Genomic DNA, 25,544 nt, shown 5'->3' on the forward strand with positions numbered 1-25,544 from the left:
GCTGGTCCCAATGACTTTGTTGGTATTGGTAACTGGTGTTGTTGTTAATAGCTTTGGGAATATGCAACAAATTCACAGTACTCTAAAACAAATTAGAGGAAAGTAACTAGTGAAGATTCCTACTGAATTGTAGGCTGAATGGAGAGGGGAAACTTCTGTTAGAAACTAATTAAAGATGAATAGAAGAAAGTAAAAGAAATTCCCAGGCTGTATGTCCTCAGGTGATTATGCAGAGATTATTTTAATTCATGCCCTTCCGGAAATTGGTTTCTAGGTGATACAAAAACAACTATAAAATGAGCATTTTTCTGAACATGCCTTATTCTGGGACTCAGGGATCGACATTGATCATCTTCACAAGTAAGGTTCCTCTTGATACATTTCCTAGCCAGATATACTCACAAAGTTCTTGTGAATTTTACCACAGCAGTCAAATTTATCAGTAGGGCATTTCTCTGGAGCAAATTTAATGTCTGGAACTTATTTGGGCTGCCTGTTCATTTATTTGGGTTTGTGGGTTGGCACACTTTATGATGCTGCATGAAATCTCTCCTGCATGTTGCCTGTGATTGTAAACGTATCTCCAGGAATGCAGGTTCTAATTGATTGGCTAAGAAGTTTATTTCTCTATTGTTTTCATTGGGCTTCACAGCCAGCTTCGACCCATACAGGGTAAAAAAAGAGTAAATTTAATAGCCACAGCATATTACATGTGCTTACAATATCTCTGCTTCCTAAAAGTGCATATCCATTTTCTGGAGATCCTTCAAATGCTGACCACATCTTGCTATGCCACTGCAACAAGGGAGACCCCCATCTAGCCTCCTCCATTCCCCCCTAAGTTAAGGTTACCCCATCCTTTCCTATTGTTTGCCCATTAAAACAAGAATGCACTATTCAAATCTTGCTCTGCCTGCAACTTGGGTCAACAGAATCCAAAAGCAAGGCAGAATTGAGTTTATGTTCTGCAGTATGCTAATCTCCCTGGTGTCCCCCATATTCATTTCTGAGGCTACTGTGGAACATAAAGAAGTAAATTTCCCTGCAGGAGGAAAGCTGTCTTCCATTTGCTCATAAGCATGTCTGTTGGACTGAGGTGATAAAGAGAGGATGCAAAAATACTGTAACTGAGTGTTAACTCGCTCCCTTCAATGCCCAGATATGGCAATGTATTTCTTAAATTCAATTTGATTTCCCCCCTTTTTGGTTGACTCCAATGGTAGTGCCAGATAAAAAACATTAAGCAGTTAAACTGCTTATCTGGTGATTTTAAATTTCCATTTCTGAATTTCTTATTACAATCACACACAACTTGCAGGAAAGATCTCATGCAGCATCATAAGAAGTCAACCTCTCCAACTTCAATGAAACTAAGCCGAAATAAATTCCAGATTTTTTTGCTTCCAGAGAATTGAGCTCTTCATAGATATCATCTGGCTGTCAAAAATAAAATATCTCAAACACTCTGAGAATAAATCAAACTAGAAGGTTTACCTGTGAAGAGGACAGATGTCATTCCTAAAGCCCCAAAGGAAGGTTTATTGATAGAATGGCTAATTTTATAGTTGTGAGGTTGCTGCAGAAGATAAAAATGAATTCCTCTGCAGTATGTTGGTGTCCTTCATTTGCACATAAACATGTTTGCTGGATTACTGCAAAAGAGATAGAATTCAGAGATACTGTAACGAAGCAAGAACACCCTCCCCTCAATGCTTAGATAATGAGGTGTGTCTCTTAAATTCAGTCTGGGTTTTTTTTTCCTGTGGGTTGAAGCTGGCAACCATGTCAGATGAAAATAATAAACCCAACAATTGCTTGGGTAAATATTGTATGTAAAATGAAGGGCACCTTATGTATTCCACAGCAAAATACTTCATTCTTCGAGACATCAGCCTCTCAAATTAATGGGAAGATACACTTTCTGCAGGAATCCCAGTTTACATACAGGGCCCTTGGGGCAAGAGCCAGAGAAGAATTCAGGAATGCCCATATCTTCTTTTTGACAAGCATTAGGAGTTTCTGAAGCTTATATCTAGGATATTTTGATCGGAGGAGGAAAACCTAAGCATCTCTTTGACATTCCTCTCCAGTGGCATAGTGTGTGGAGGGCCACAGGGGCAGTTGCCCTGGGTGCAAAATTGTTAGAGGTGCAAAATGTCATCACCCTGTACTGCCTCAATAAAGCTGTGCACTTCTGTTGCTGGGGTCCCTTGAAAATGGCTTCCCCATGTGAAAAAGGAAGTGACCTCTCCCAACAATGGAATGACTCTTCTTTTCTTATCTCTGTGGCTGTGATCTCCTGAGTGATGCAGATGCTGTCAAGCAGCTGAATGTGCATGCATACTCTGTCTATTTCCATTTCTCCCCACCACCCCCATCCCCATGTGGCCCCGGGTACTGGCAACTCATGCTACACCACCGTTCCTTGCCATGTAAATGTTAGTGTGGAGCTAATTCTATTTCAACTTTTCTCTCATATTTTTATTTTCACAGGAGAATACAATTTGTGGCAATGTCAGAAGGAAACTTCACCGCAATTACTGAATTTATTTTGCTGGGATTCACAGATAATAAGAGTCTGCAGTTTATTCTCTTCATATTGTTCTTACTGATTTACGTGTTGATCCTGGTGGGGAACATTGGCATGGTAACATTAATCCAGATTGACTCCCGCCTCCATACTCCCATGTATTTTTTCCTCAGCAACCTGTCACTCTTGGATATTGGTTACTCCAGTGTCATTGCCCCAAGGACATTGATTAACTTTATAGTAAAAAGCAAAACTATTTCCTTCACTGGCTGTGCCCTGCAGTTTTTCTTCTTCTGCATTGCTGTATCCTGTGAGTGCTGCCTGCTGGGTGTGATGGCATACGATCGCTTCATTGCAATCTGCAACCCACTGCTGTATACAGCTATCATGTCCAGAAAACTCTGTAATCTGCTTGTGGCTGGCTCCTATCTAACAGGTTGTGTGAATGCAGTGGTCCAGACTTCCATTATATTTAATTTGTCCTTTTGTAGTTCCAACATCATCAACCACTTCTTCTGTGATGTGCCCCCGATCCTAAAGCTGTCCTGCTCGGACACAACAGTTATTGATATTATTCATTTCATTTTCTCAACAGCAATTGTATTGGTAACAATACTGGCCATTTCCATCTCTTACACATACATACTTATTGCCATCCTTCGGATCAGCTCAGCTGAGGGCAGACATAAAGCCTTCTCCACCTGTGCCTCCCACCTTACGGCTGTCACCATATTCTATGCAACAGGAGCTTTCATGTATGTCCGGCCCAATTCAAAATATTCCATAGAGCAAGACAAAATCATCTCTGTCTTTTACACCCTTGCGATACCTATGTTGAATCCAGTCATCTACAGTCTGAGAAACAAGGAGGTAAAAGGGGTTTTCAAAAGGCTAGTTGGAGGAAAGGTGTTCTCTCAGAGATATTAATTTTCATAATAATAAATACAATCCTATATCTTACTTCATTCCTTAATGCAGGGTTGTTGTTGTTGTTGTTGTTGTTGTTGTTGTTGTTGTCGTCATCGTCATCGTCAACATTATGGGCAACAAATCACGACCAATATCTTATAGGATTCTATTCCTATGACACTGCCCTTATTAAGACTGGCAATCATCATAATAGTTTTTTGGGAGTGGGGTGGAGAGTGGGATACTTGTTCAGAATCTGTGTTCCACCTTCAGTGGGTAAATAATATTCTGAGGCAACAATAACACACCAATCAATTATCTACATGGTGCATTGCTTAGCCTTGAATAAATGTCACATTTACTACAACAGACAGTGTCAATGATCCTCTTATATTTCAGATAAGGCTCAACCCATGTTGACCAATCAAATTCCATTGAACAGGGAGCCACAACCAATCCTCACTTAAATGTCAGTGTGTGATAAGCATGTTTTCAAAAGCATGTTGTTCCCACTCCCCATTTTGAGTATTACTCAGCAACCTGCGCACGCCCAAGAGCTCACCTTTTTAAAAACCATACTACTACAATGGAGTGCACTGCTTGTTCCATGTGTGCAGGATCAGTTTCCTTTATTGCAATGTAGTCAAGCTGTTGAGTAAGTGTGGCCAACCACTTTTCCTCTTGAACTTTTCCCATCTTGCCTTCTTGAAGCTAGCTGTTGGGGATTGACCGGGTGGGCCCAAGACTTCAATGATGCTTCACTGAGAGGGGGAAGAGTGTCACCTTCCTTGAAAGAGGCTGTGGTGCATCCCTTCCTTAAGAAGTCCTCCCTGGACCTGCAACTGCTAGATAACGATTCTCCGGTAACTAACATCCCCTTGGCAGGCAAGGTGCTCGAAAGCATGCTGCCAGTCTAGCTTCAGGCATGCTTGAAAGATCCATTTCAGTCTGGCTTCAGACCCTGTCATGACATTTGTTGGAAGAGAGATGGTGGGGGAGCACATGCTCCAACATTTCACAAATGAAAATATGGACATCCTGAGGAAAAGTGGACATTGTTTGATCATATCAGAAACTTGGACTGCTTCTGTAAATCCGGGATCATCCCTGGAAAATAGGGACACTTGAAGGGTCTGTGGGAAAGCTGCCTTGCTCACTTTTCTTGAACTTTCTTTATCCTTTGATACCATTGATGGCGATATCTAGTGACTTCTAGATTAGATTAATGCAATGAACTATATACAAGGCTGCCCTTGAAGATGACTTAGAAATTTGAATTGGTTCAAAATGCAGAAGCCAGGCTACTGGCTGGGGTTCGATTGAGATAACATATAACCCCTGTTTCAAAAAAAAGTTACATTGGTTTGTTTCCAGGCCCAATTCAAGGGGCTCATGTTACTTTTTAGCCCCTAAATATCTGAACATCAGCATCCTACAGACCTTCTTGGGTGTTGAAATCAGCAGAGGAGGCCCTATTGACAGGTCCACCTCCCTAAAAATGTCAAGTGACAGTGACCCAGGAGAGAGCAATTTCTTTGGCAGCCCCTAAGTTGTGGAATTCCTTCCTCACAGAGATGCGTCTGTCTTCATTACTCACAGCTTTCAGTGAAAACTGAAGAAGTGCTTCTTCACATCTTACCATGTGCCTTCAGGGCAAACCCTCTTCCGGTTACTGTAATCTGTTTGAAATGTTTCGAATTCTGGTTTTTAGATTGTAAGCTCCTTTCATTCCTGCTGGTCCCAATAACTTTGTTGGTATTGGTAAAGCCTTTCCTCCTCCCAGGAGGGGAGGGGTTGTGGTCGGGAGATGATTCCCGCGTCATGCAGAGGGCACTCCGCCCCCTGCTTCAACTCCAGGGCTGGCGCCACGCCCCTCCCCAATTGGGCACCCAATCGGGAAGCTCGACGGGGGTGTGGCTTGCTGCTCAAACGCTGCCACGCCAGCGATCCCCACCATTGCACACACATTTTCTTCGAGTCTTAGCCAGGCTGTCAGCGGGCCTCAAGCATCTGCACCATAGAGTAAGACTCCCAAAGTCGGTCAAGGCGGATTTTGAGATGTGGATCAGATTTCTGGAACACTACAACGGAGTCTCCCTATGGCAGGAAATCCTTAATTTGGCCTCTGATTTCCAGGTCCCCTCCAATGCGGCAGGGTCCCTGGGCTTTGGTCTGTTCTTTAAGGGACATTGGTGCGCGCAACAATGGCCAGCAGAGTGGCAAGGGGAGGCCATCATGTGGGATCTCACTTTTCTGGAGTTTTTTCTCATAGTTGTGACGGTTCACATATGGGCCGAGGAGTTCCGGAATCGTCGGGTGTGCTTCAGAACTGATAACCAGGCCGTGGTTAACATACTGGCTAGCAGTCATTGCATTCTGAGAGGGGTCTCGCCTACTTCGACATGCAGGTGTCCAGTTCAGGCGTGATGGTGCGGGTGCATCAGTCTAAGTTGGACCAGGGCGGTAAGGGCACCGTAGTACAACTCACGGCCTCCGGTCAGAAGGGCCCATGCCCAGTAAAGGACACCAAGCGATACCTTTACCTCAGACCTCCCGGCCTTGGCCCGCTTTTCATTCATGAGGATGGATCCCGATTGATGAGGCACCAATTCACCAGGGTACTTTGCAAAGCGATAGATGCCTACGCTTTCCCTTCCAAAGACTACGCGGCACATTCATTTAGGATTGGTGTGGCCACAACGGCCTCATGGGCCTTCCGGCAGACAGGATCAAGGAGATGGGCCGCTGGAAATCTAATGCCTACAAAAGTATTCTGACAACGCTCCGCTTACCTGTCTTTTCTTTCTTTATTCTTAGCTGTCTTCGGTAGTCCAATGTGGATTTGCGGCCACAGTATCGTGCATTGGGCCCGCCTCCAGTCAGCAAGTTCCGCCTTCATGCCTAATCTGGGGCTACCATCGTGGGTGCGAGTTTCCTGGTTGTCGAGAAGGGGCGTGCGCTGGCAAGAACTCATGCCACTGCTGAAGGCAAAAGCTGTGAGCTGTCAGCTGGGTGAGAGCGACCTGGCTTGCAGTGGAGCATGAGAAAGGTCTTGGATGAGTTGGTTGCCTTATTTCCCAGAACAGCCCTGTTCTGGTCCTCTCTCTTGAAGAGAAGGTTTTGGCGTGGTGCGCATAACATTATGGCCTTTGAGAAATCCAGGAAACTCTTGAATCGTGCGGTAGCGCGCAAAGTGTGTTTTATGAATGGCCTAGTTATATCTCATGATGATATCCAGATTGGCAACCAGACCCTATTCCGGGGTGACGGTGTTCATCTTTCGGATCGCGGAAACAACATATGGCTGGCTAACATATCCAATAGTGTTAGGGATTGGTTGCAGCTATGAGGGTATTGGTGGTGAGCCTTTTGGCTCGGGTGGCGGTTAGGCATTGGAATGTGTTTTAGAGAAAAACTGGCTCCTATTTAACAGGTTGTGTGAATGCAATTGTCCAGACATCATTTATATTTAATTTCTCCTTCTGCAGATCCAACATCATCAACCATTTCTTCTGTGATGTGCCCCCTATCCTAAAGCTCTCCTGCTCAGATACAGGCGTCACTGATATAATTCATTTCACCTTCTCAACAGCAATTGTATCAGTAACTCTTCTGACCATTCTTGTCTCTTACACATACATACTTGTTGCCATCCTTCGGATCAACTCAGCCGAGGGCAGACGAAAAGCCTTCTCCACCTGTGCCTCCCACCTTACGGCTGTCACCGTATTCTATGGGACAGCCATTGTCATGTACTTACGGCCCAGTTCAAAATATTCAGTGGAGCAAGACAAAATCATCTCTGTCTTTTACACCCTTGCGATACCTATGTTGAATCCACTCATCTACAGTATGAGAAACAAGGAGGTAAAAGAGGCTTTCAAAAGGTTGATTGGGGGAAAGGTTGTTTCTCAGAGACATTAACGTTCAGAACAATAAATCCAATCCAATTCATTCATTCATTATTGCAGAGTCCATATTATTATTATATCATCATTATCATCATTATGGGTGACCAACATACTTTATAGGGTGCTTTTCTTATGACACTGCCCTGGTTAAGAATCCTCAGACTTGAAACAATTATCATAGACATTTTTGGTTTGGGATGGGGAGTGGGATACTTGTTCAGAGTCTGCGTACCAGCTTCAGTGGGTAAGTAATATGCTGAGGCAACAATAACACACCAATCAATGATCTTCATGGTGCATGTGTGGTGTAGTGGTTAAGAGCGGTAGACTCGTAATCTGGTAAACCGGGTTCACGTGCCCACTCCTCCACGTGCAGCTACTGGGTGACCTTGGGCTAGTCACACTTCTCTGAAGTCTCTCAGCCTCACTCACCTCACAGAGTGTTTGTTTTGGGGGAAGAAGGGAAAGGAGAATGATAGCTGTTTTGAGACTCCTTCAGGTAGTGATAAAGAGGGATAATAAATCCAAATCCAAACTGCAGTGCCTGGACTTGAATAAATGTCACATTTCCTACGACAGTGCCAATGATCCTCTTATATTTCAAATAGGCGTAAGCCAGTGCTGACCACTCAAACTCCATTGAACAGGGAGACGCAACCAATCCTCACTTTCACGTCAGTGTGTGATGAGCATGTTTCCAAAAGCGAGTTGTTTCCACTGCTGACTCCCACTTTACATTTTGAATATTACTCAGTAGCCTGTGCATGCCCAAGAGCCTACCCTTTTAAAAACCATACTACTACATTTGAGTGCACTGTTTGTTCCATGTGTGCAGGATCAGTTTCCTTTATTGCAATGTAGTCAAGCTGTTGAATAAGTGTGGCCAACCACTTTCCCTCTTGACCAATTCCCATCTTGGCTTCTTGAAGCTAGCTGTTGGGGATTGCCTGGGTGGGCCCAGGACTTGAATGATGCTTCACTGAGGGGGGGAGAGTGTCACCTTCTTTGAAAGAGGCTGTGGTGCATCCCTTCCTTTAGAAGTTCTCCCTGTCATGACATTTGTTGGAAGAGAGATGGCGGGGGAACATATGCTCCAACTTTTCTCCAATGAAAATAGGGACGTCCTGAGGAAAAGCAGACACTCCAGGATAAAATCTGGGACAGCTTCTTTAAATCCTGGAAAATAGGGACACTTGGAGGGTCTGGGGGAGTGCTGCCTTGCTCACTCTTCTTGACCTTTCCTCAGCTTTTGATACCATTGATGCATCTGTCTTCATCACTCCCAGCTTTCAGTGAAAACTGAAGATGCACATCTTAACATCTGCTTTCAGGGCCAACCCCCTTCCGGTTAAAATTTTTTTTTATTATTATTATTATTATTATTATTATTATTATTACTGTCATCTGTTTTGAATTCTGATTTTTAGATTGTAAGCCCCTTTCAGTCCTGCTGGTCCCAATGACCTTGTTGGTATTGGTAACTGGTGTTATTGTTAATAGCTTTGGGAATATGCAACAAACTTACAGTACCCTAAAACAAGATAGAGGAAAGTAACTAGTGAAGATTCCTACTGAACTGTGAGCTGAATGGAGAGGGGAAACTTCTGTTAGAAACTAATTAAAGATGAATAGAAGAAAGTAAAAGAAATTCCCAGGCTGTATGTCCTCAGGTGATTATGCAGAGATTATTTTAATTCATGCCCTTCCGGAAATTGGTTTCTAGGTGATACAAAAACAACTATAAAATGAGCATTTTTCTGAACATGCCTTATTCTGGGGCTCTAAGATTGATGCTGTTTATCTTCACAAGTAAGGTTCCTTTTGATACATTTCCTAGCCAGATATACTCACAAAGTTCTTGTTAATTCTCCCCCCACCCTCAGTAGTCAAATCTATCAACAGTGCATTTCTCTGGAAGCAAATTTATTTTCTGGAACTTCATTGGGTTTTCTGTTCATTTCTTTGGTTTTGAGGGTTGGCACACTTTATGATGCTGCCTGAGATCTCTCCTGCATTTTGCCTGTTATCATAAACACATCTCCAGAAATGCAGATTCAAATTGATTGGCTAAGAAGTTTATTTCTCTAGTGTTTTCATCTGGCTTCACAGTCAGCTTCAACCCCAAAGAGGTAAAAGCAGATTAAATTTAAGAGCCACAGCATATTGCATGTGCATTGAGGGAAGGTTATTTCTAATTCCTTTGTTATCTTCTGCAGCAACCTCACAACTATAAATTAGCCATTCCATCAATAAGCCTTACTTTGGGGCTTTAGGAATGGCATCTGTCCTCTTCACAGGTAAGGCTCCTAGCTTGCTATATTCTCCATGAGCTTGGGATATTTTATTCTTGGAAGCAAGATGATATCTATGAACAGCTCAATCCTCTGGAAGCAAATATATATATATATATAGGAATTTATTTTGTTTTATATTCACAGAAGTTGGGGAGGCTGACTTCTTATGACCCTGCACAAGATCTTTCCTGCAAGTTGTGTGTGATTGCAATAAGAAATCCAGAAATGAAAATTTAAAATCATCAGATAAGCAGTTCATTAATCTGGCACTGCAGTTGGATTCAGCTCCAAAGGGGGGGAAATCAGATTGAATTTAAGAGACACATTACCATATCTGGGCATTGAAGGGAGCGAGTTAACACTCAGTTACAATATTTTTACATCTTCTCTTTATGGCCTCAATCCAACAAACATGTTTAGGAGTAAATGGAAGATAGCTTGCCCGCTGAAGGGCAATTTACTTCTTTATTTGGCTCAGCAGCCTCACAAATGAATATGGGGGACACCAGGGGAAATAGCATACTGCAGAAGATAGACCCAATTCTGCATTGCTCTTAGATTCTGTTGACCCAAGTTGCAGGCAGAGCAAGATTTTAATAGTCCATTCTTGTTTTAAAGTGCAAACAATGGGAAAGGATGGGGTACTGTGGGGTAATGTGTTTGAAGGATGTTTTAAAAATTTAAAAAACAGCTATTGGGTGCACAAAATGGTGCTGGTTTTGGCGAGTAAGTGGTGGCACTGGTCACTAGTAATATAACAGTAGCCAGTGGGAGCCAATGGCCAGTACAAGAACTTTCTACAAAAACTGAACGAAGGCTTGCAGAGGCTAGGTGTTGTAGGAGACATTGTAGGAGACATTGTTGTAGGAGACATTATGTAGTGCTCATTAACTACAAGGAAAATGTATGCTAGAGAAATTACACCTGTAACCACTGGTGGAGAAAGAGGAGTGCGGGCACCCCCAGGATGCACACCAGCCCCACTGCCGCTTGCTCTCCGCGCCCCAGTGCTGGAGCTCCACCACTGCCTATAATATGTGCAAGAAGATGGTGACACATTAGTAGATTTCCTCTGCCCACAGATTACATTTTGTCAGAAAGCGCTTGTAAATAATAATGACCACACTCTCCAACAGAGAGGCAAGGCAAGTTCCAAAAATAAAGTATTTCTCTCCACCCACCCCCTTTTTAAAAATGTAATTTTGGTACATGCTACCTTACTTAGTTTTGGGTTTTCCTGCACTCTGATCACTTAGGCATTTGGGCTGCTGAATTGAACAGGAATTCTTCCACATAGGTTCTACATATACCCCTGATGTAGTAGTAAGGTACATCTTAGTGGGCAAACATAAAAGCCACTCCTAAATTGCCCTCAAAATCCCTCTCTATATTACTATATGCAGATGACATGGTACTCCGGTCTCAAAACAAAAGTAGGCCTAAAAAGATTGATGAGGGCACTCTCAGGATGTTGCCAAAAAGAACAGCTGGTTGTGCATTACAATAAAACCAAACTCATGGTGTTTTCAAGAAACAATAGGGCCCATAGTTGCTACATGGATAATCAACTGATTGAACAAGTTAAAGGCTGGATCAAAACATAGGGGGGGATAAACACTATAAGTAAGTCAGAAATTAGATCATTATAACAGAAGAAATAAATCTCTGGAAAATCACGTCTTGGGCCTGTTGGTCTTGGTCTTTCAGTCAACAGGGTCAAGGGCAGCACATCAGAAATATGCAAAGAAGAAAGCTCTTCAAAGTGTCAAAATTCTGACATGCTTTTTCCATACAAAAGGTGGCAATCAAATACCTTCAGCACTTGAAGAGTTTAAAGGTAAACCCCTAGCACAGTTATTATACGGGGCTCAGATCTGGATAGGTACTCACTTTGGATCTACAGAAACTGTTCAGTCCAATTCCTAAGGCATTTCCCTCCCCCCACCTTCCATCCTTTGTTCCAAATGCTTCATTGTGCTTAGAGGCTAGTCTTCCCTCTGTTGAATTACAGATTTGGAATAGAATATTTAATGATTGGCTTTGGCTCAAATTAACCCCCATCAATCTACTACCTCTAGTAATGCAAGACCGTCATGAGTGTGCCTGGACTAAAATTGTCACCCAAGAGCTTTATTCCTCTGGTTTATCGATACCAGTTATTAATATTGGGCTTCATCAAACAAATAATTTAATTAGACAGTGCCTATGTGACATTGAACAACTGAATAATTTGGCCACCATAAGGAAAAATTGCCCGTGGTATGATTATTTTCCACCTAGTTTTCTTGATACATTGGCACCCTACTTGCAAAATTTAACAGTTCCAAAATACAGATGTAGAATCCCATAAACCTGATGTAGATTAACCCACATAGCCTAAGTGTAGATAAATATGCTTCCTGCAGACCAGATAATATTCAGTGATACAAACAAGTGCACCAAGTCACCTCAGTTGTTAGAACTCAATGTGGAATAGAGGGTTGTTGTTTTTTCTTTCCTTTATTCTTTCTTTTTTGCTTTGGGGTGCTTCAGCTGAGAGCCCAAGTTCATATGGACAGAAAGGTGGTCTATCAAAATCAAAAGAGGTATTGTAAGTTTTGGTAGAAACTTTTATTGATGATGTTTAAGAAAGATGAAGTGTGGATAAAAGCTAATTTATTGCACAGTGAAATATTTTAAAATGTTGCTGTTGGTAAAATCCAGTTTTATAAAATGAAGGGAATTTTGCTACTAATTCCAATTGAGTGTGTAAATAGCAGCTCCTGTAATTCAAGAATGGAGGTAACTGGACTCCAACTCCCATTATCTCTGACTATTGGCTCTGCTGGCTAGTGCTGATGGAAGGCCACAGGAATCTTGTAGTGCTGGTTTATTTTATTTTTAAGGAAGCCTGGTAGCCATCCAGGTTCAACTACCATGTTATTTTTAATTCTCTTACAGAGGGATATAGAATGAAGCAAAATGAAAGCACTGTAACAGAATTCATCCTTGCAGGATTCATGGTCCACCCTGACCTCCAAGTCCCACTCTTCCTCTTGTTCCTTATAATCTATGTAGCCACAATAATAGGCAACCTTGGGATAATCATAGTGACCAGTGTGGATGCCCAGCTCCAAACACCAATGTACTTTTTCCTAAGAAACCTCTCCATTATCGATATTGGTTATTCAACTGCCATTGCCCCCAAGATGCTGACAACATTTTTGGCAGAGAAGACAACCATTTCCTTCAAGGGATGCACAGTGCAATTCTTCTTCTTTGCCGTCTTCATAACGACAGAAGGTTGCCTTCTTGCAGTGATGGCGTACGATCGCTTCACAGCCATCTGCAACCCACTGCTCTATTTTGCTATTATGTCAAGGAAGCATTGTACTATATTGGTGGTGCTTGCATATGCTTGTGGACTTACAAGTTCAATTCTCCAGACTTCTTTTATTTTTACTTTGTCCTACTGCAGTTCAAATATCATTAATCATTTTTTCTGTGATGTTCCCCCAATACTCAAGTTGTCCTGTTCAGACACCCATGTCACTCACACTGTGCATTTCATTATATCCACTATAATTGGGCTGACAACTTTTCTCATTGTCTTGGTCTCTTACATCGCTATTCTTTTTGCCATCCTGAGAATCAGCTCTGCTCAGGGCAGATACAAAGCCTTCTCCACCTGTGCTTCCCACTTGACCACTGTCATTATCTTCTTTGGAACCATTATCTTCATGTATATACGTCCTGGTTCTACTTTCTCAATAAATCAGGATAAAGTAGTTTCTGTGTTCTATAGTCTTGTGATCTCCTTCCTTAACCCACTTATCTATAGCCTGAGGAACAAAGATGTGAAAGACGCTTTTGGTAGGACCATAGAGAAGGCAACTTTCTTCAAGTAAAAATGACATTTTCTTTACACTAAAAAAAGATATAACAAGGTTTAGTGTGTACATAAGCTAGCCGAATGCTTTCTAACATGATGGCCAGGTTATCAAGCTACTGTGTAGAAGTAAGGTATAGTGCCTTTTGCAATTGATATATTTCATTTTAAGGGTATATTTTAGGATATGCCCTACCAATGAATCCAGTAACAGGGCTTCTAGGCTCCATAAGGGCCATATTCTGTCAGATGATAGAGAAATTATTACACACCAACTATTGCTTGATTGACAATTTGTTAGCATTAGAGGAAACAAATCACAAACATTTGGGAGAATGTTCAGGTGGCTGACCTGAGTAAGAGTAAGAGAAGATAGACAGGCAGAATCCTCTTATTATTTGCTGGAGTAACAAAATTTAGGAGAATGTGGAACCACAAATTGTATTGTGAGCTTTATAAAAATGTTATGATTTCTTATCTTCATGCTGTTTTTGATTGTATTTCTTGTTCCTTTGTAAAATAAGGTGAATATTTTGTAATTACTTATTTCTGCTTTGTATCTATCAAAGGATGCATAATGTTGTGCAGTTGTTCTGGATCATTGATCAACTCCTCTTTGGGAAACATTGTCACCCTTGTCGGTTCAAGGCAGTTTAAGTTCATCCAAAAAGGGGGAGGGACTCTGTTAGGAGCATCCTACTCTCATGTAGGACCCTGGCAGAGACACAATCCCAACTGGCATGTTCTCTCCCTCCTGATCGATCATTCGGGAGCTTCAAAATATTTCTCCAGCCCGAACATCACAGAGATTGATGCCAAGAAGCATCAGCACACTCAGGGATCCGAAGAGTATTCCCAATTTGTGTAACAGAACCAATAGCACAGCATTTAAGCTAATCTGTGTTTATTTACATATAATACATATAATACACTCGGATCATTCTGCTTTAGCTCCTTCCTCTTTCTCCTCAGACAGCAAAGAGAAAAAACAAAGGACAATAGTCCCACTTCATGGAACACAGTAACACACACATCGTGTCTCCGTCACTTCCCACACTGTGGAATGAAAGCATACACTGTCATCTGATAAACCACTATCTCATGACTGCAAATACAGAGCAGGAATCTTAACATTTACTGTCACTGAATAGAAACATAATCTGTCTCTTACACATACATACTAGTTGCCATCCTCTGCCAAGGGCAGATCAACACAGCCCAGGGCAGAAGAAAAGCCTTCTCCACCTGTGCCTCCCACCATATGGCTGTCATCACAGCTATTTTCATGTACTTAAGGCCCAGTTCAAGATATTCGGTGGAGCAAGACAAAATCATCTCTGTCTTTTACACCTTTGCAATACCTATGTTGAATCCACTCATCTACAGTCTGAGAAACAAGGAGGTAAAAAAGGCTTTCAAAAGGCTGGTTGGAGGAAAGGTGGTCCCTCAGAGACATTAACATTCAGAACAATAAATCCAAACCTATAAATTCATTCATTATTGCAGAGTCCATATCATCATCATCATCATTATGAGCAACAAATGGTGACCAACATTATAGGGTGCTATTCCTATGACAGTGGCGTAGCGTGGGGGGTGTAAGGGCGGCCGGCCGCGCCGGGCGCAACATCTGGGGTTAGGGCAAATCCACGGGTTAGGGGGCGCAAATCCACGGGTTAGGGAGTGCAAATCCACGAGTTAGGGGGCGCAAATTACTTGCCTTGCCCCGGGTGCTGACAACCCACGCTACGCCACTGTCCTATGACACTGCTCTGATTAACAATCCTCAGACTTGCAACAATTATAGTTCAGACATTTTGGGGTGTGGGATGGAGAGAGATGGATACTTGATCAGAGTCTGGGCACCAGCTTTAGTGGGTAAGTAATATGATGAGGCAACACTATCACGCCAATCAATGTTCTACCTGGTGCAGTGTCTGGACTTGAATAAATGTCACATTACCTACAACAGACAGTGTCAATGGTCCTCTTATATTCCAGATAAGGGTCAACCCATGTTGACCACTCAAACTCCATTGAACAGGGAGCCACAACCAATCCTCACTTTCATGTCAGTGTGTGATGAGCATGTTTTCAAAAGCATGTGGTTCTCACTTTACATTTTGAGTATTACTCAGCAAACTGTGCACGCCCAAGAGCTTTTAAAAACCATACTACTACAGCGGAGTGCACTGCTTGTCCCATGTGTGCGGGATCAGTTTCTTTTATTGCAATGTAAAGGTAAAGGTAAAGGTACCCCTGCCCGTACGGGCCAGTCGTGTCCGACTCTAGGGTTGTGCACTCATCTCACTTAAGAGGCCGGGGGCCAGCGCTGTCCGGAGACACTTTCGGGTCACGTGGCCAGTGTGACGAAGCTGCTCTGATGAGCCAGGACCAGCGCAGCACACGGAAACACCATTTACCTTCCCGCTATAAAGCGGTACCTATTAATCTACTTGCACTTAGGGGTGCTTTCGAACTGCTAGGTGGGCAGGAGCTGGGACCGAACAACGGGAGCTCACCCCGCTGCGGGGATTCAAACCACCGACCATACGATCGGCAAGTCCGAGGCACTGAGGTTTTACCCACAGCACCACCCACGTCCCTTATTGCAATGTAGTTAAGCTGTTGAATAAGTGTGGCCAACCACTTTCCCTCTTGACCAATTCCCATCTTGGCTTCTTGAAGCTAACTGTTGGGGATTGACTGGGTGGGCCCAGGACTTCAATGATTCTTCACTGAGAGGGGGGAGAGATTCACCTTCCTTGAAAGAGGCTGTGGTGCATTCCTTCCTTTAGAAGTTCTCCCTGGACACTGAATTGCTGGATAACTATCTTCCAGTATCTAATATCCCCTTTGGGGGCAACATGCTTGAAAGCGTTCTGCCAATCTAACTTCAGGCATGCTTGAAGGAGACAGGGTATCTGGACCCATTTCAATCTGGCTTCAGACCCTGTCATGACATTTGTTGGAAGAGAGATGGCGGGGGAACATATGCTCCAACTTTTCTCCAATGAAAATAGGGGCAACCTGAGGAAAAGCAGACACTCTGGGATAAAATTAGAAACTGATTAAATCCAGGACTTTCTCTGGAAAATAGGGACACTTGGAGGGTCTAGGGGAGTGCTGCCTTGCTCACTCTTCTTGACCTTTCCTCAGCTTTTGATACCATTGATGCATCTGTCTTCATCACTCCCAGCTTTCAGTGAAAACTGAAGAAGCACATCTTAACATCTGCTTTCAGGGCAAACCCTCTTCCGGTTACTGTCATCTGTTTGAACTGTTTGAATTCTGGTTTTTAGATTTTAAGCCCCTTTCAGTCCTGCTGGTCCCAATGACTGTTGGTATTGGTAAGTGGTGTTATTGTTAATAGCTTTGGGAATATGCAACAAACTTACTAAAACGTACTAAACAAGCTTTGGGAGTATGCAACAAACTAAAACAAGATAGAGGAAAGTAACTAGTGAAGATTCCTACTGAATTGTGGGCTGAATGGAGAGGGGAAACTTCTGTTAGAAACTAATTAAAGATGAATAGTAGAAAGTAAATGAAATTCCCAGGCTGTATGTCCTTGGGTGATTATGCAGAGATGTCATACAGAGTATTTTAATTCATGCCTTTGAGGAATTTGGTCACTAGGTGGTAGCAAAACAACCATAAAATGAGCATTTCACTCTGCATGCCTTATTCTGGGGCTCTAAGATCAGATCAACACTATCTTCACAAGTAAGGTTCCATATGATACATTTCCTAGCCAGATATACTCACAAAGTTCTTGTTAATTCTGCCCCTCACCAGCAGCAGTCAAATTTATCAATAGGGCATTTCTCTGGAAGCAAATTTATTATATGGAACTTCTTTGGGCTTCCTGTTCATTTATTTGTGTTTGTGGGTTGGCACATTTTATGATGCTGCATGAGATCTCTCCTACATGTTCCCTTTGATCATAAACACATCTCCAGAAATGCAGATTCAAATTGATTGGCTTAAAAATTTATTTCACTAGTGTTTTCATCTGGCTTCACAGCCAGCTTTAACCTATAAGGGTAAAAACAGATTTAATTTAATAGCCACAGCATATTCCATGCACAATGAGGGAGGGTTATATCTTGCTTGCAATATCTCTGCTTTCTACAAGCACATACACATTTTCTGGAGGTCTGTTTACAATCTTAGTGAACCTGAGGTCTACTTCCTGCAGTGTGTAGATAGGGTATCTTCCCATTCATTTGTGAGGTTGATTTCTCAAAGAATGAAGTATTTTGCTCTGGAGTACATAAGGTGTCCTTCATTTATACATACAGCATTTGCCTAAGTAATTATTTGGTTTAATATTTTCATCTTCTACCCGTGGTGGGGGGTGGTAGCAGACTGAATTTAAGAGACACAACTCATCATCTAAGCACTGAGAGGAGGGTGTTCTTGCTTGGTTACAGCATCTCTGCATTCTGTCTATTTTGCAGTGATCCAACAAACAGGTTTTTGTGAAAATGGATGACAGCTTTCCTCCTGCAGGGCAATTTACTTCTTTATTTGCCACAGTAGCCTCACAAATGAATATGGTGGACATCAGGGGGAATAGCATACTGCAGAACATAGTTCCAATTCTACCTTGCTTTAGATTCTGTTGACCCAAGTTGCAGGGGGAACAAGATTTGAATAGTGCATTCCTGTTTTAATGGGCAAAAATGGGGAAATGATGGGGTAACTTTAACTTGGAGGGGGATTGAGTAGGCTAGATGGGGGTCTCCCTTGCTACAGTGGCATAGCAAGATGAGGTCAGCATTTGAAGCATGTTTTAAAAAATAAGAAAAACAGCTATTAGGTGCAGCAAATGGTGCTGGTTTTGGCGAATAAGTGGTGGCACTAGTCCAGGGGTAGGCAACCTAAGGCCCGGGGGCCTGATGCAGCCCAATCATCTTCTCCATCCGGCCCGCATACAGTCCGAGAATCAGCATGTTTTTACATGAGTACAATGTGTCCTTGTATTTAAACTGCATCTCTGGGTTATTAGTGGGGCACAGGAATTTGTTCATTTTCTTTCCAAAATATCGTCCGGCCCACCACATGGTCTGCGGGACTGTGGACTGGACCAGGGCTGAAAAAGGTTGCTGACCCCTGCACTAGTCACTAGTGATATAACAGTAGCCAGTAGGAGCCAATGGCCAGCACAAGAGCTTTCTGCAAAACCTAAATGAAGGCTGGGAAGGGCTAGGTGTTGGAGGAGACTTTATGTAGTGGCCATAAACTGCAAGGAAACTGTATGCTAGAGAAATTGCACCTGTAATGTGTGCAAGGAGATGGCAAGGACAGTTTGGTAGCTTTCCTCTGCCCAAAGATTGCATTTTGTCAAAAGGTGCCTGTAAATAACAATGACCACACTCTCCAACAGAGAGCCAAGTCAGGTTCCAGAAATAATGCATTTGTCTCCGCCGGACCCCTTTTTAAAAATGTAATTTTGGTACACGCCATTCAGTTAGATTACCTTACTTAGGTTTGGGTTTTCTTGCACTCTACTCACTTAGGCATTTTGGCCTGTGAACTGAGCATGAGTTCGCCCACATGGGTTCTACATATACCCCTCATGTAGTAGTAATGTACATCTTAGTGGGCAAACATAAAAGCCACTCCTAAATTGCACCAAAAAGCCACCTCTATATTACTATATGCAGATGACGTGATACTCCGGTCTCAAACAAAAGTGGGCCTAAAATGATTGATGAGGGGACTCTCAGGATGTTGCCAAAAAGAACAGCTGGTTGTGCATTACAATAAAACCAAACTCATGGTGTTTTCAAGAAACAATAGGGCCCATAGGTGCTATATGGATAATCAGCTCATTGAACAAGTTAAAGGCTGGATCTAGACATAGGGGGGATAAACACTATAAATAAGTCAGAAATTAGATCATTATAGCAGAAGAAATAAATCTCTGGAAAATCACGTTTTCCTGCTCTTTGGCGCTGTCTGGTGTAGCATGTTTATAGCACATTCAAATCACTATTTCTTTACTAATGTAGCTGTGTCCAAAATCTTTAAATATCTTGGTCTTGTTGGTCTTGGTCTTTCAGTCAACAGGGTCATGGGCAGCACATCAGAAATATGCAAAGAAAAAAAGCTCTTCAAAGTGTCATGCCTTTTCCATACAAAAGGTAGCAATCAAATACCTTCAGCACTTGAAGAGTTTAAAGGTAAACCCCTAGCACAGTTATTATGCGGGGCTCAGATTTGGACAGGTACTAACTTTGGATCTACAGAAGCTGTTCAGTGCTTAGAGGCTAGTCTTCCCTCTGTTAAATTACAGATTTGGCATAGAATATTTAATGACTGGCTTTGGCTCAATTTAACCCCCATCAATCTACTGCCTCTAGTATTGCAAGACCGTCATGAGTGTGCCTGGACTAAAATTGTCATCCAAGAGCTTTATTCCTCTGGTTTATGTCTACAACAGTTATTAACACTGGGCTTCATCAAAGCAAATAATTTAAATAGACAGTGCCTATATGACATTGAACAACTGAATAATTTGGCCACCATAAGGAAAAATTGCCCATGGTATGATTATTTTCCACCTAGTTTTCTTGATACATTGGCACCCTACTTGCAAAATTTAACAGTTCCAAAATACAGATGTAGAATCCCATAAACCTGATGTAGATCAACCCACATAGCCTAAGTGTAGATAAATATGCTTCCTGCAGACCAGATAATATTCAGTGATACAAACAAGTGCACCAAGTCACCTCAGTTGTTAGAACTCAATGTGGAATAGAGGGTTGTTGTTTTTTCTTTCCTTTATTCTTTCTTTTTTGCTTTGGGGTGCTTCAGCTGAGAGCCCAAGTTCATATGCACAGAAAGGTGGTCTATCAAAATCAAAAGAGGTATTGTAAGTTTTGGTAGAAACTTTTATTGATGATGTTTAAGAAAAGATGAAGTGTGGATAAAAATTAATTTATTGCACAGTGAAATATTTTAAAATGTTGCTGTCGGTAAAATCCAGTTTTATAAAATGAAGGGAATTTTGCTACTAATTCCAATTGAGTGTGTAAATAGCAGCTCCTATAATTCAGAATGGAGGTAACTGGACTCCAACTCCCCTTATCTCTGACTATTGGCTTTGCTGGCTAGTGCTGATGGAAGGCCACAGGAATCTTGTAGTGCTGGTTTATTTTATTTTTAAGGAAGCCTGGTAGCCATCCAGCTTCAAAAACCATATTCTTTTTAATTCTCTTACAGAGGGATATAGAATGAAGCAAAATGAAAGCACTGTAACAGAGTTCATCCTGGTAGGATTCATGGACCACCCTGACCTCCAAATCCCACTCTTCTTGTTGTTCCTTATAATCTATGTAGCCACAATAATAGGCAACCTTGGGATAATCATAGTAACCAGTGTGGATGCTCAGCTCCACACCCCAATGTACTTTTTCCTAAGAAACCTCTCCATTATCGATATTGGTTATTCAACTGCCATTGCCCCCAAGATGCTGACAACATTTTTGGCAGAGAAGACAACCATTTCCTTCAAGGGATGCACAGTGCAATTCTTCTTCTTTGCCGTCTTCATAACGACAGAAGGTTGCCTTCTTGCAGTGATGGCGTACGATCGCTTCACAGCCATCTGCAACCCACTGCTCTATTTTGCTATTATGTCAAGGAAGCATTGTACTATATTGGTGGTGCTTGCATATGCTTGTGGACTTACAAGTTCAATTCTCCAGACTTCTTTTATTTTTACTTTGTCCTTCTGCAGTTCAAATATCATTAATCATTTTTTCTGTGATGTTCCCCCAATACTTAAGTTGTCCTGTTCAGACACCCATGTCGCTCACACTGTGAATTTCCTTTTATCCACTATAATTGCGCTGACAACTTTTCTCATTGTCTTGGTCTCTTACATCGCTATTCTTTTTGCCATCCTGAGGATCAGCTCTGCTCAGGGCAGATACAAAGCCTTCTCCACCTGTGCTTCCCACTTGACCACTGTCATTATCTTCTATGGAACCATCTTCTTCATGTATATACGTCCTGGTTCTACTTTTTCAATAGATCAGGATAAAATAGTTTCTGTGTTCTATAGTCTTATGATCTCCTTCCTTAACCCACTTATCTATAGCCTGAGGAACAAAGAAGTGAAAGACGCTTTTATTAGGATCATAGAGAAGGCAACTTTCTTCAAGTAAAAATGACATTTTTTTTACACTAAAGAAAGCTATAACAAGGTTTAGTGTGTACATAAGCTAGCCGAATGCTTTCTAACATGATGGCCAGGTTATCAAGCTACTGTGTAGAAGTAAGGTATAGTGCCTTTTGCAATTGATATATTTCATTTTAAGGGTATATTTTAGGATATGCCCTACCAATGAATCCAGTAACAGGGCTTTTAGGCTCCATAAGGGCCATATTCTGTCAGATGATAGAGAAATTATTACACACCAACTATTGCTTGCTTGACAATTTTTTAGCATTAGAGGAAACAAATCACAAACATTTGGGAGAATGTTCAGGTGGTTGACCTGATGAACATTAGAAGAGTAAGAGAAGATAGACAGGCAGAATCCTCTTATTATTTGCTGGAGTAACAAAATTTAGGAGAATGTGGAACCACAAATTGTATTGTGAGCTTTATAAAAATGTTATGATTTCTTATCTTCATGCTGTTTTTTACTGTATTTCTTGTTCCTTTGTAAAATAAGCTGAATATTGTGCAATTACTTATTTCTGTTTTCTATCTATCAAAGGATGCATAATGTACTGGGTACAGATGTTCTGGGTCATTGATCAACTCCTCTTTGGGAAACATCAGGTGATGCATTGCCTCGATTGCTTTCTTTAGAATCACAAAACAGTGGGGATATGCAAGGCTGGCATGGGAGGAGTGAGAAACTGACCCTGTGTTATGGACCTCTGATACTCCAATAAGGTTCCTCCTGGAATCTTACTGGGCCATGATCCAAATTGGTGAGGGTTGAGACCACTGCTTCCTCTGTCCTGAGAGTCTCAACTGCCCTGCCATCTCCAACCCACTCAGGCTCTGCTGAGCCCACTTCTCTGCCACAACCCTGACATGTCCCTCCATATGTCCCATAAACTACTCTGAGCCACCTCAGGCCACTGATGCTGCCATCTGTCATGGACTGGCTGGATGCAAAGGTGTGGTGAGAGGCACCAGCTGAGGGACCTCAAGGGAACTCACAAGGGAACTTACTCAGAGCCAGGGGATAGGTGGTGGGAGGACGATCAGTGTTCAGACGAAGAAGAAGGAACAAACTGGAGGGAGGTGGTGTCAGAAGCTGAAGCGGTAACAGGGTTTAGTGAGCAGGAAGAGACTAAGGCAGAGAGCGGTCCAGAATCAAAGGTAGAAGTGGAGGCTGGAGAGGGGGGGGCAAAATTCAGAGGTGAGGCAGGCTGCTGAAGAAGCCAGGGGGTCTCCTCCTTGTACTGTGACCAGCTCCCCCCCCCCCCCCCGCGCACGGTCTCCCATATCCTGCAGAGGTTTGAAGAGGACAGAGCATAAAGTCAAAGAAGTCCCAGATTGCTTGGAAAGGACCCAGAGGAGGAGGAGACATAGAGAGCTGTAGGAAGGCGGGGACCTTCAGCCCTCACAATTGCATCATTGGAGTAGGACCAACTGGGAAGAATTGCTGTGTTCACTAAGCCTGAGCTGGTTTTGTTTCATTGAATAAAGAGTTTTCACTGAAACCTTGTGAGTTTTTGCTGACCTGCCCCCCACTTCCGCCTTGACAGCAGCACTGCCAACAGCCTCCTATTCAAGGCCTTCCAGTGCTGGTTCCTCACTGCACACCTCCTTGCCACATCAGCATCTCGAGAAGAAGGAGGAGGAGAGGGTTGGGAAGCCCTTTGTAGCCTCTGCCTGCTACTCCTCACTCCTCCTGTCTACTGAATATGCCAGTGATATCAATAGGAAGGGGCTTCTCACCCTGCTTCCTCTCCTCCCAAAGGTGCACCCGCCAGGACTCCTTTTGGAGCCATGTAGTGGAGAGTGACATTATCTGTCCTGAATCTTTCACCATTAAGCTTCATTGGATGTTCACAAGTTCTAGTGTAAGGAGAAGGGGAGGGGGTGTTTCATCTACAGTGGTACCTCGGGTTAAGTACTTAATTCGTTCCGGAGGTCCGTTCTTAACCTGAAACTGTTCTTAATCTGAAGCACCACTTTAGCTAATGGGGCCTCCTGCTGCCGCCACGCAGCAGGAGCACGATTTCTGTTCTCATCCTGAAGCAAAGTTCTTAATCTGAAGCATTATTTCTGGGTTAGCGGAGTCTGTAACCTGAAGTGTATGTAACCCGAGGTACCACTGTATTCACTTTCCCTATGCCATGCATACTTTTATAAACATATTTATTTGTATTTATTTATTTATTTTCTATACCACCCTTCATCTGAGGATCACAAGGAGGTTTACAGTATAAAAACACAGAAATACACAACAGGTAACAAACCGTCTATCATATCCCCTCTTATTCACCTTTCCTCTAAACTACAATGCCTCCTCCAATTGAAAATGGGTGTGCCTTTCCCACATCCCAGCTCCCCTGGAAAGGAAGCTACACTTGGTTTTGCCTGTGGGAGAAGTAAAAGGTTGACCATGGGGCGGTTTGACCAATGCAGGAGAGCAGTCAGCCTCCTTCTCACCAAACTTTCCTGTATACTTTTGCCGCACCCTCCCTCCCTATTCAGTATTGGCCGTTTTGGTTAGCTGCCCTTTGAAGGGCTGTGTATGAATTATTATTTTTTGGGGGGGGAGCCAATGTCACATAGGAAAGAGTGAAAGCTGACCACAAAACTGGTAAGAAATATGGTAGTTAAGGGGGGAACCTAATGGCTGAATATTAAAGTGAAAAACAACCCCATATGAGGTACAATGAGGATTCTGATTCATGCAGGGAACAATAGATTAAGTTGCATTTCAGGGTCTGTAGTTGGAGGGGAAATGGTGAGGTGCTGGGTTGGCAGAAGGTGATTGGTTGAAGAACGAACAGCTAAGATGCCCTATATTTCCTGCATAGCAGGTGTCATAATTGAAATGCTGTTGGAAGCTCTTTCAACTGTCCAGTAATGCAGTACTGAAAAAAGTTTGACTGATTTGGAATTTGGTGTGAGCCTCTGTACCTGAACTCCCAATGGTAATTTCACCCCAATACATTACATATTATATACCATATTACACCTAGGAACTGAAAACAAAATAACAGGCTCAGACATTAGCACATGTTAAGCCTGATATGTAGAGTAAAATTCATTCAGCCATACTTCAGAGGGGAGGAAATTCCACAATTGGTAAAATTACTGTAAAAAAAAAAAGAGGAAAATAACTAATGAGAATTATTACTGAATTCTGGAATGTGAATGGTGAGGCAATAATTCTGTTTGAAACTTCTTATAATGACTAGCAGAAACTTGAATGAATTGGAACACTGTATGTCCTCAGGTGACATACAAACTCATGGAACTTACTCATGAGTTTCAAGCATTTGACTTCTAGCCAATATCAAAGCAACTATAAAATTAGCCTTTCTATCATTATGCCTTACTTTGGGGCTTTAGGAATGGCATCTTTCCTCTTCACAGGTAAGGTTCCTAGCTTGATATATTCTCAGAGTGCTTGGGATCTTTTATTTTTCACCAGCCAGATGATATCTATGAACACTTCATATTTCTGGAAACCAAAAAAAACTATTTGGAATTTATTTTGGCTTTCTTTTCACAAAAGCTGGGGAGGTTGACTTCTTACGACTCTGCATGAGATCTCTCTTGCAGATTGTCTGTGATTGTAATCCAGAAATGCAGATATTTTAATTCATTGGATAAGCAGTTTATTTGCTTAATGTGTTTTACATTGCAGCTGGATTCAAACCACAAGGAAAAAAATCAGATTGAAATTAAGAGACACATTACCATTGAAGGGAGTGGTTTATCACTCAGTTACAATATTTTGGCATTCCGTCTATATAGCCTCAATCCAAGAAACATTTTTAGGAGAAAATGGAGGGCAGTTTACCTGCTGTAG

At 42.3% G+C, this 25,544-nt stretch overlaps 3 protein-coding genes across 3 annotated transcripts; all 3 read left to right on the forward strand.

Moving 5' to 3' along the window:
* Positions 1-2,512: 2,512 nt before the first annotated feature.
* On the forward strand, positions 2,513-7,363 carry LOC307215078 (olfactory receptor 5AR1-like; the record flags this gene model as incomplete). The annotated part of the gene is made up of 2 exons (XM_079974246.1): positions 2,513-2,966; positions 6,873-7,363. 2 exons carry the CDS (start codon positions 2,513-2,515, stop codon positions 7,361-7,363), a joined length of 945 nt encoding a protein of 314 aa, XP_079830372.1.
* Positions 7,364-12,595: 5,232 nt separating this feature from the next.
* LOC307214985 (olfactory receptor 5AR1-like) lies at positions 12,596-13,531 on the forward strand (the record flags this gene model as incomplete). The annotated part of the gene is made up of 1 exon (XM_079974102.1): positions 12,596-13,531. The coding sequence occupies one exon, from the start codon at positions 12,596-12,598 to the stop codon at positions 13,529-13,531; it is 936 nt and encodes a 311-aa protein (XP_079830228.1).
* Positions 13,532-20,759: 7,228 nt separating this feature from the next.
* On the forward strand, positions 20,760-21,695 carry LOC307214964 (olfactory receptor 5AR1-like; the record flags this gene model as incomplete). The annotated part of the gene is made up of 1 exon (XM_079974080.1): positions 20,760-21,695. The coding sequence occupies one exon, from the start codon at positions 20,760-20,762 to the stop codon at positions 21,693-21,695; it is 936 nt and encodes a 311-aa protein (XP_079830206.1).
* Between the last annotated feature and the right edge of the window lie 3,849 nt (positions 21,696-25,544).

This window comes from Podarcis cretensis, assembly GCF_951804945.1.
Source record: "Podarcis cretensis genome assembly, chromosome: 1".
Classification (NCBI taxonomy): Eukaryota; Metazoa; Chordata; class Lepidosauria; order Squamata; family Lacertidae; genus Podarcis; species Podarcis cretensis.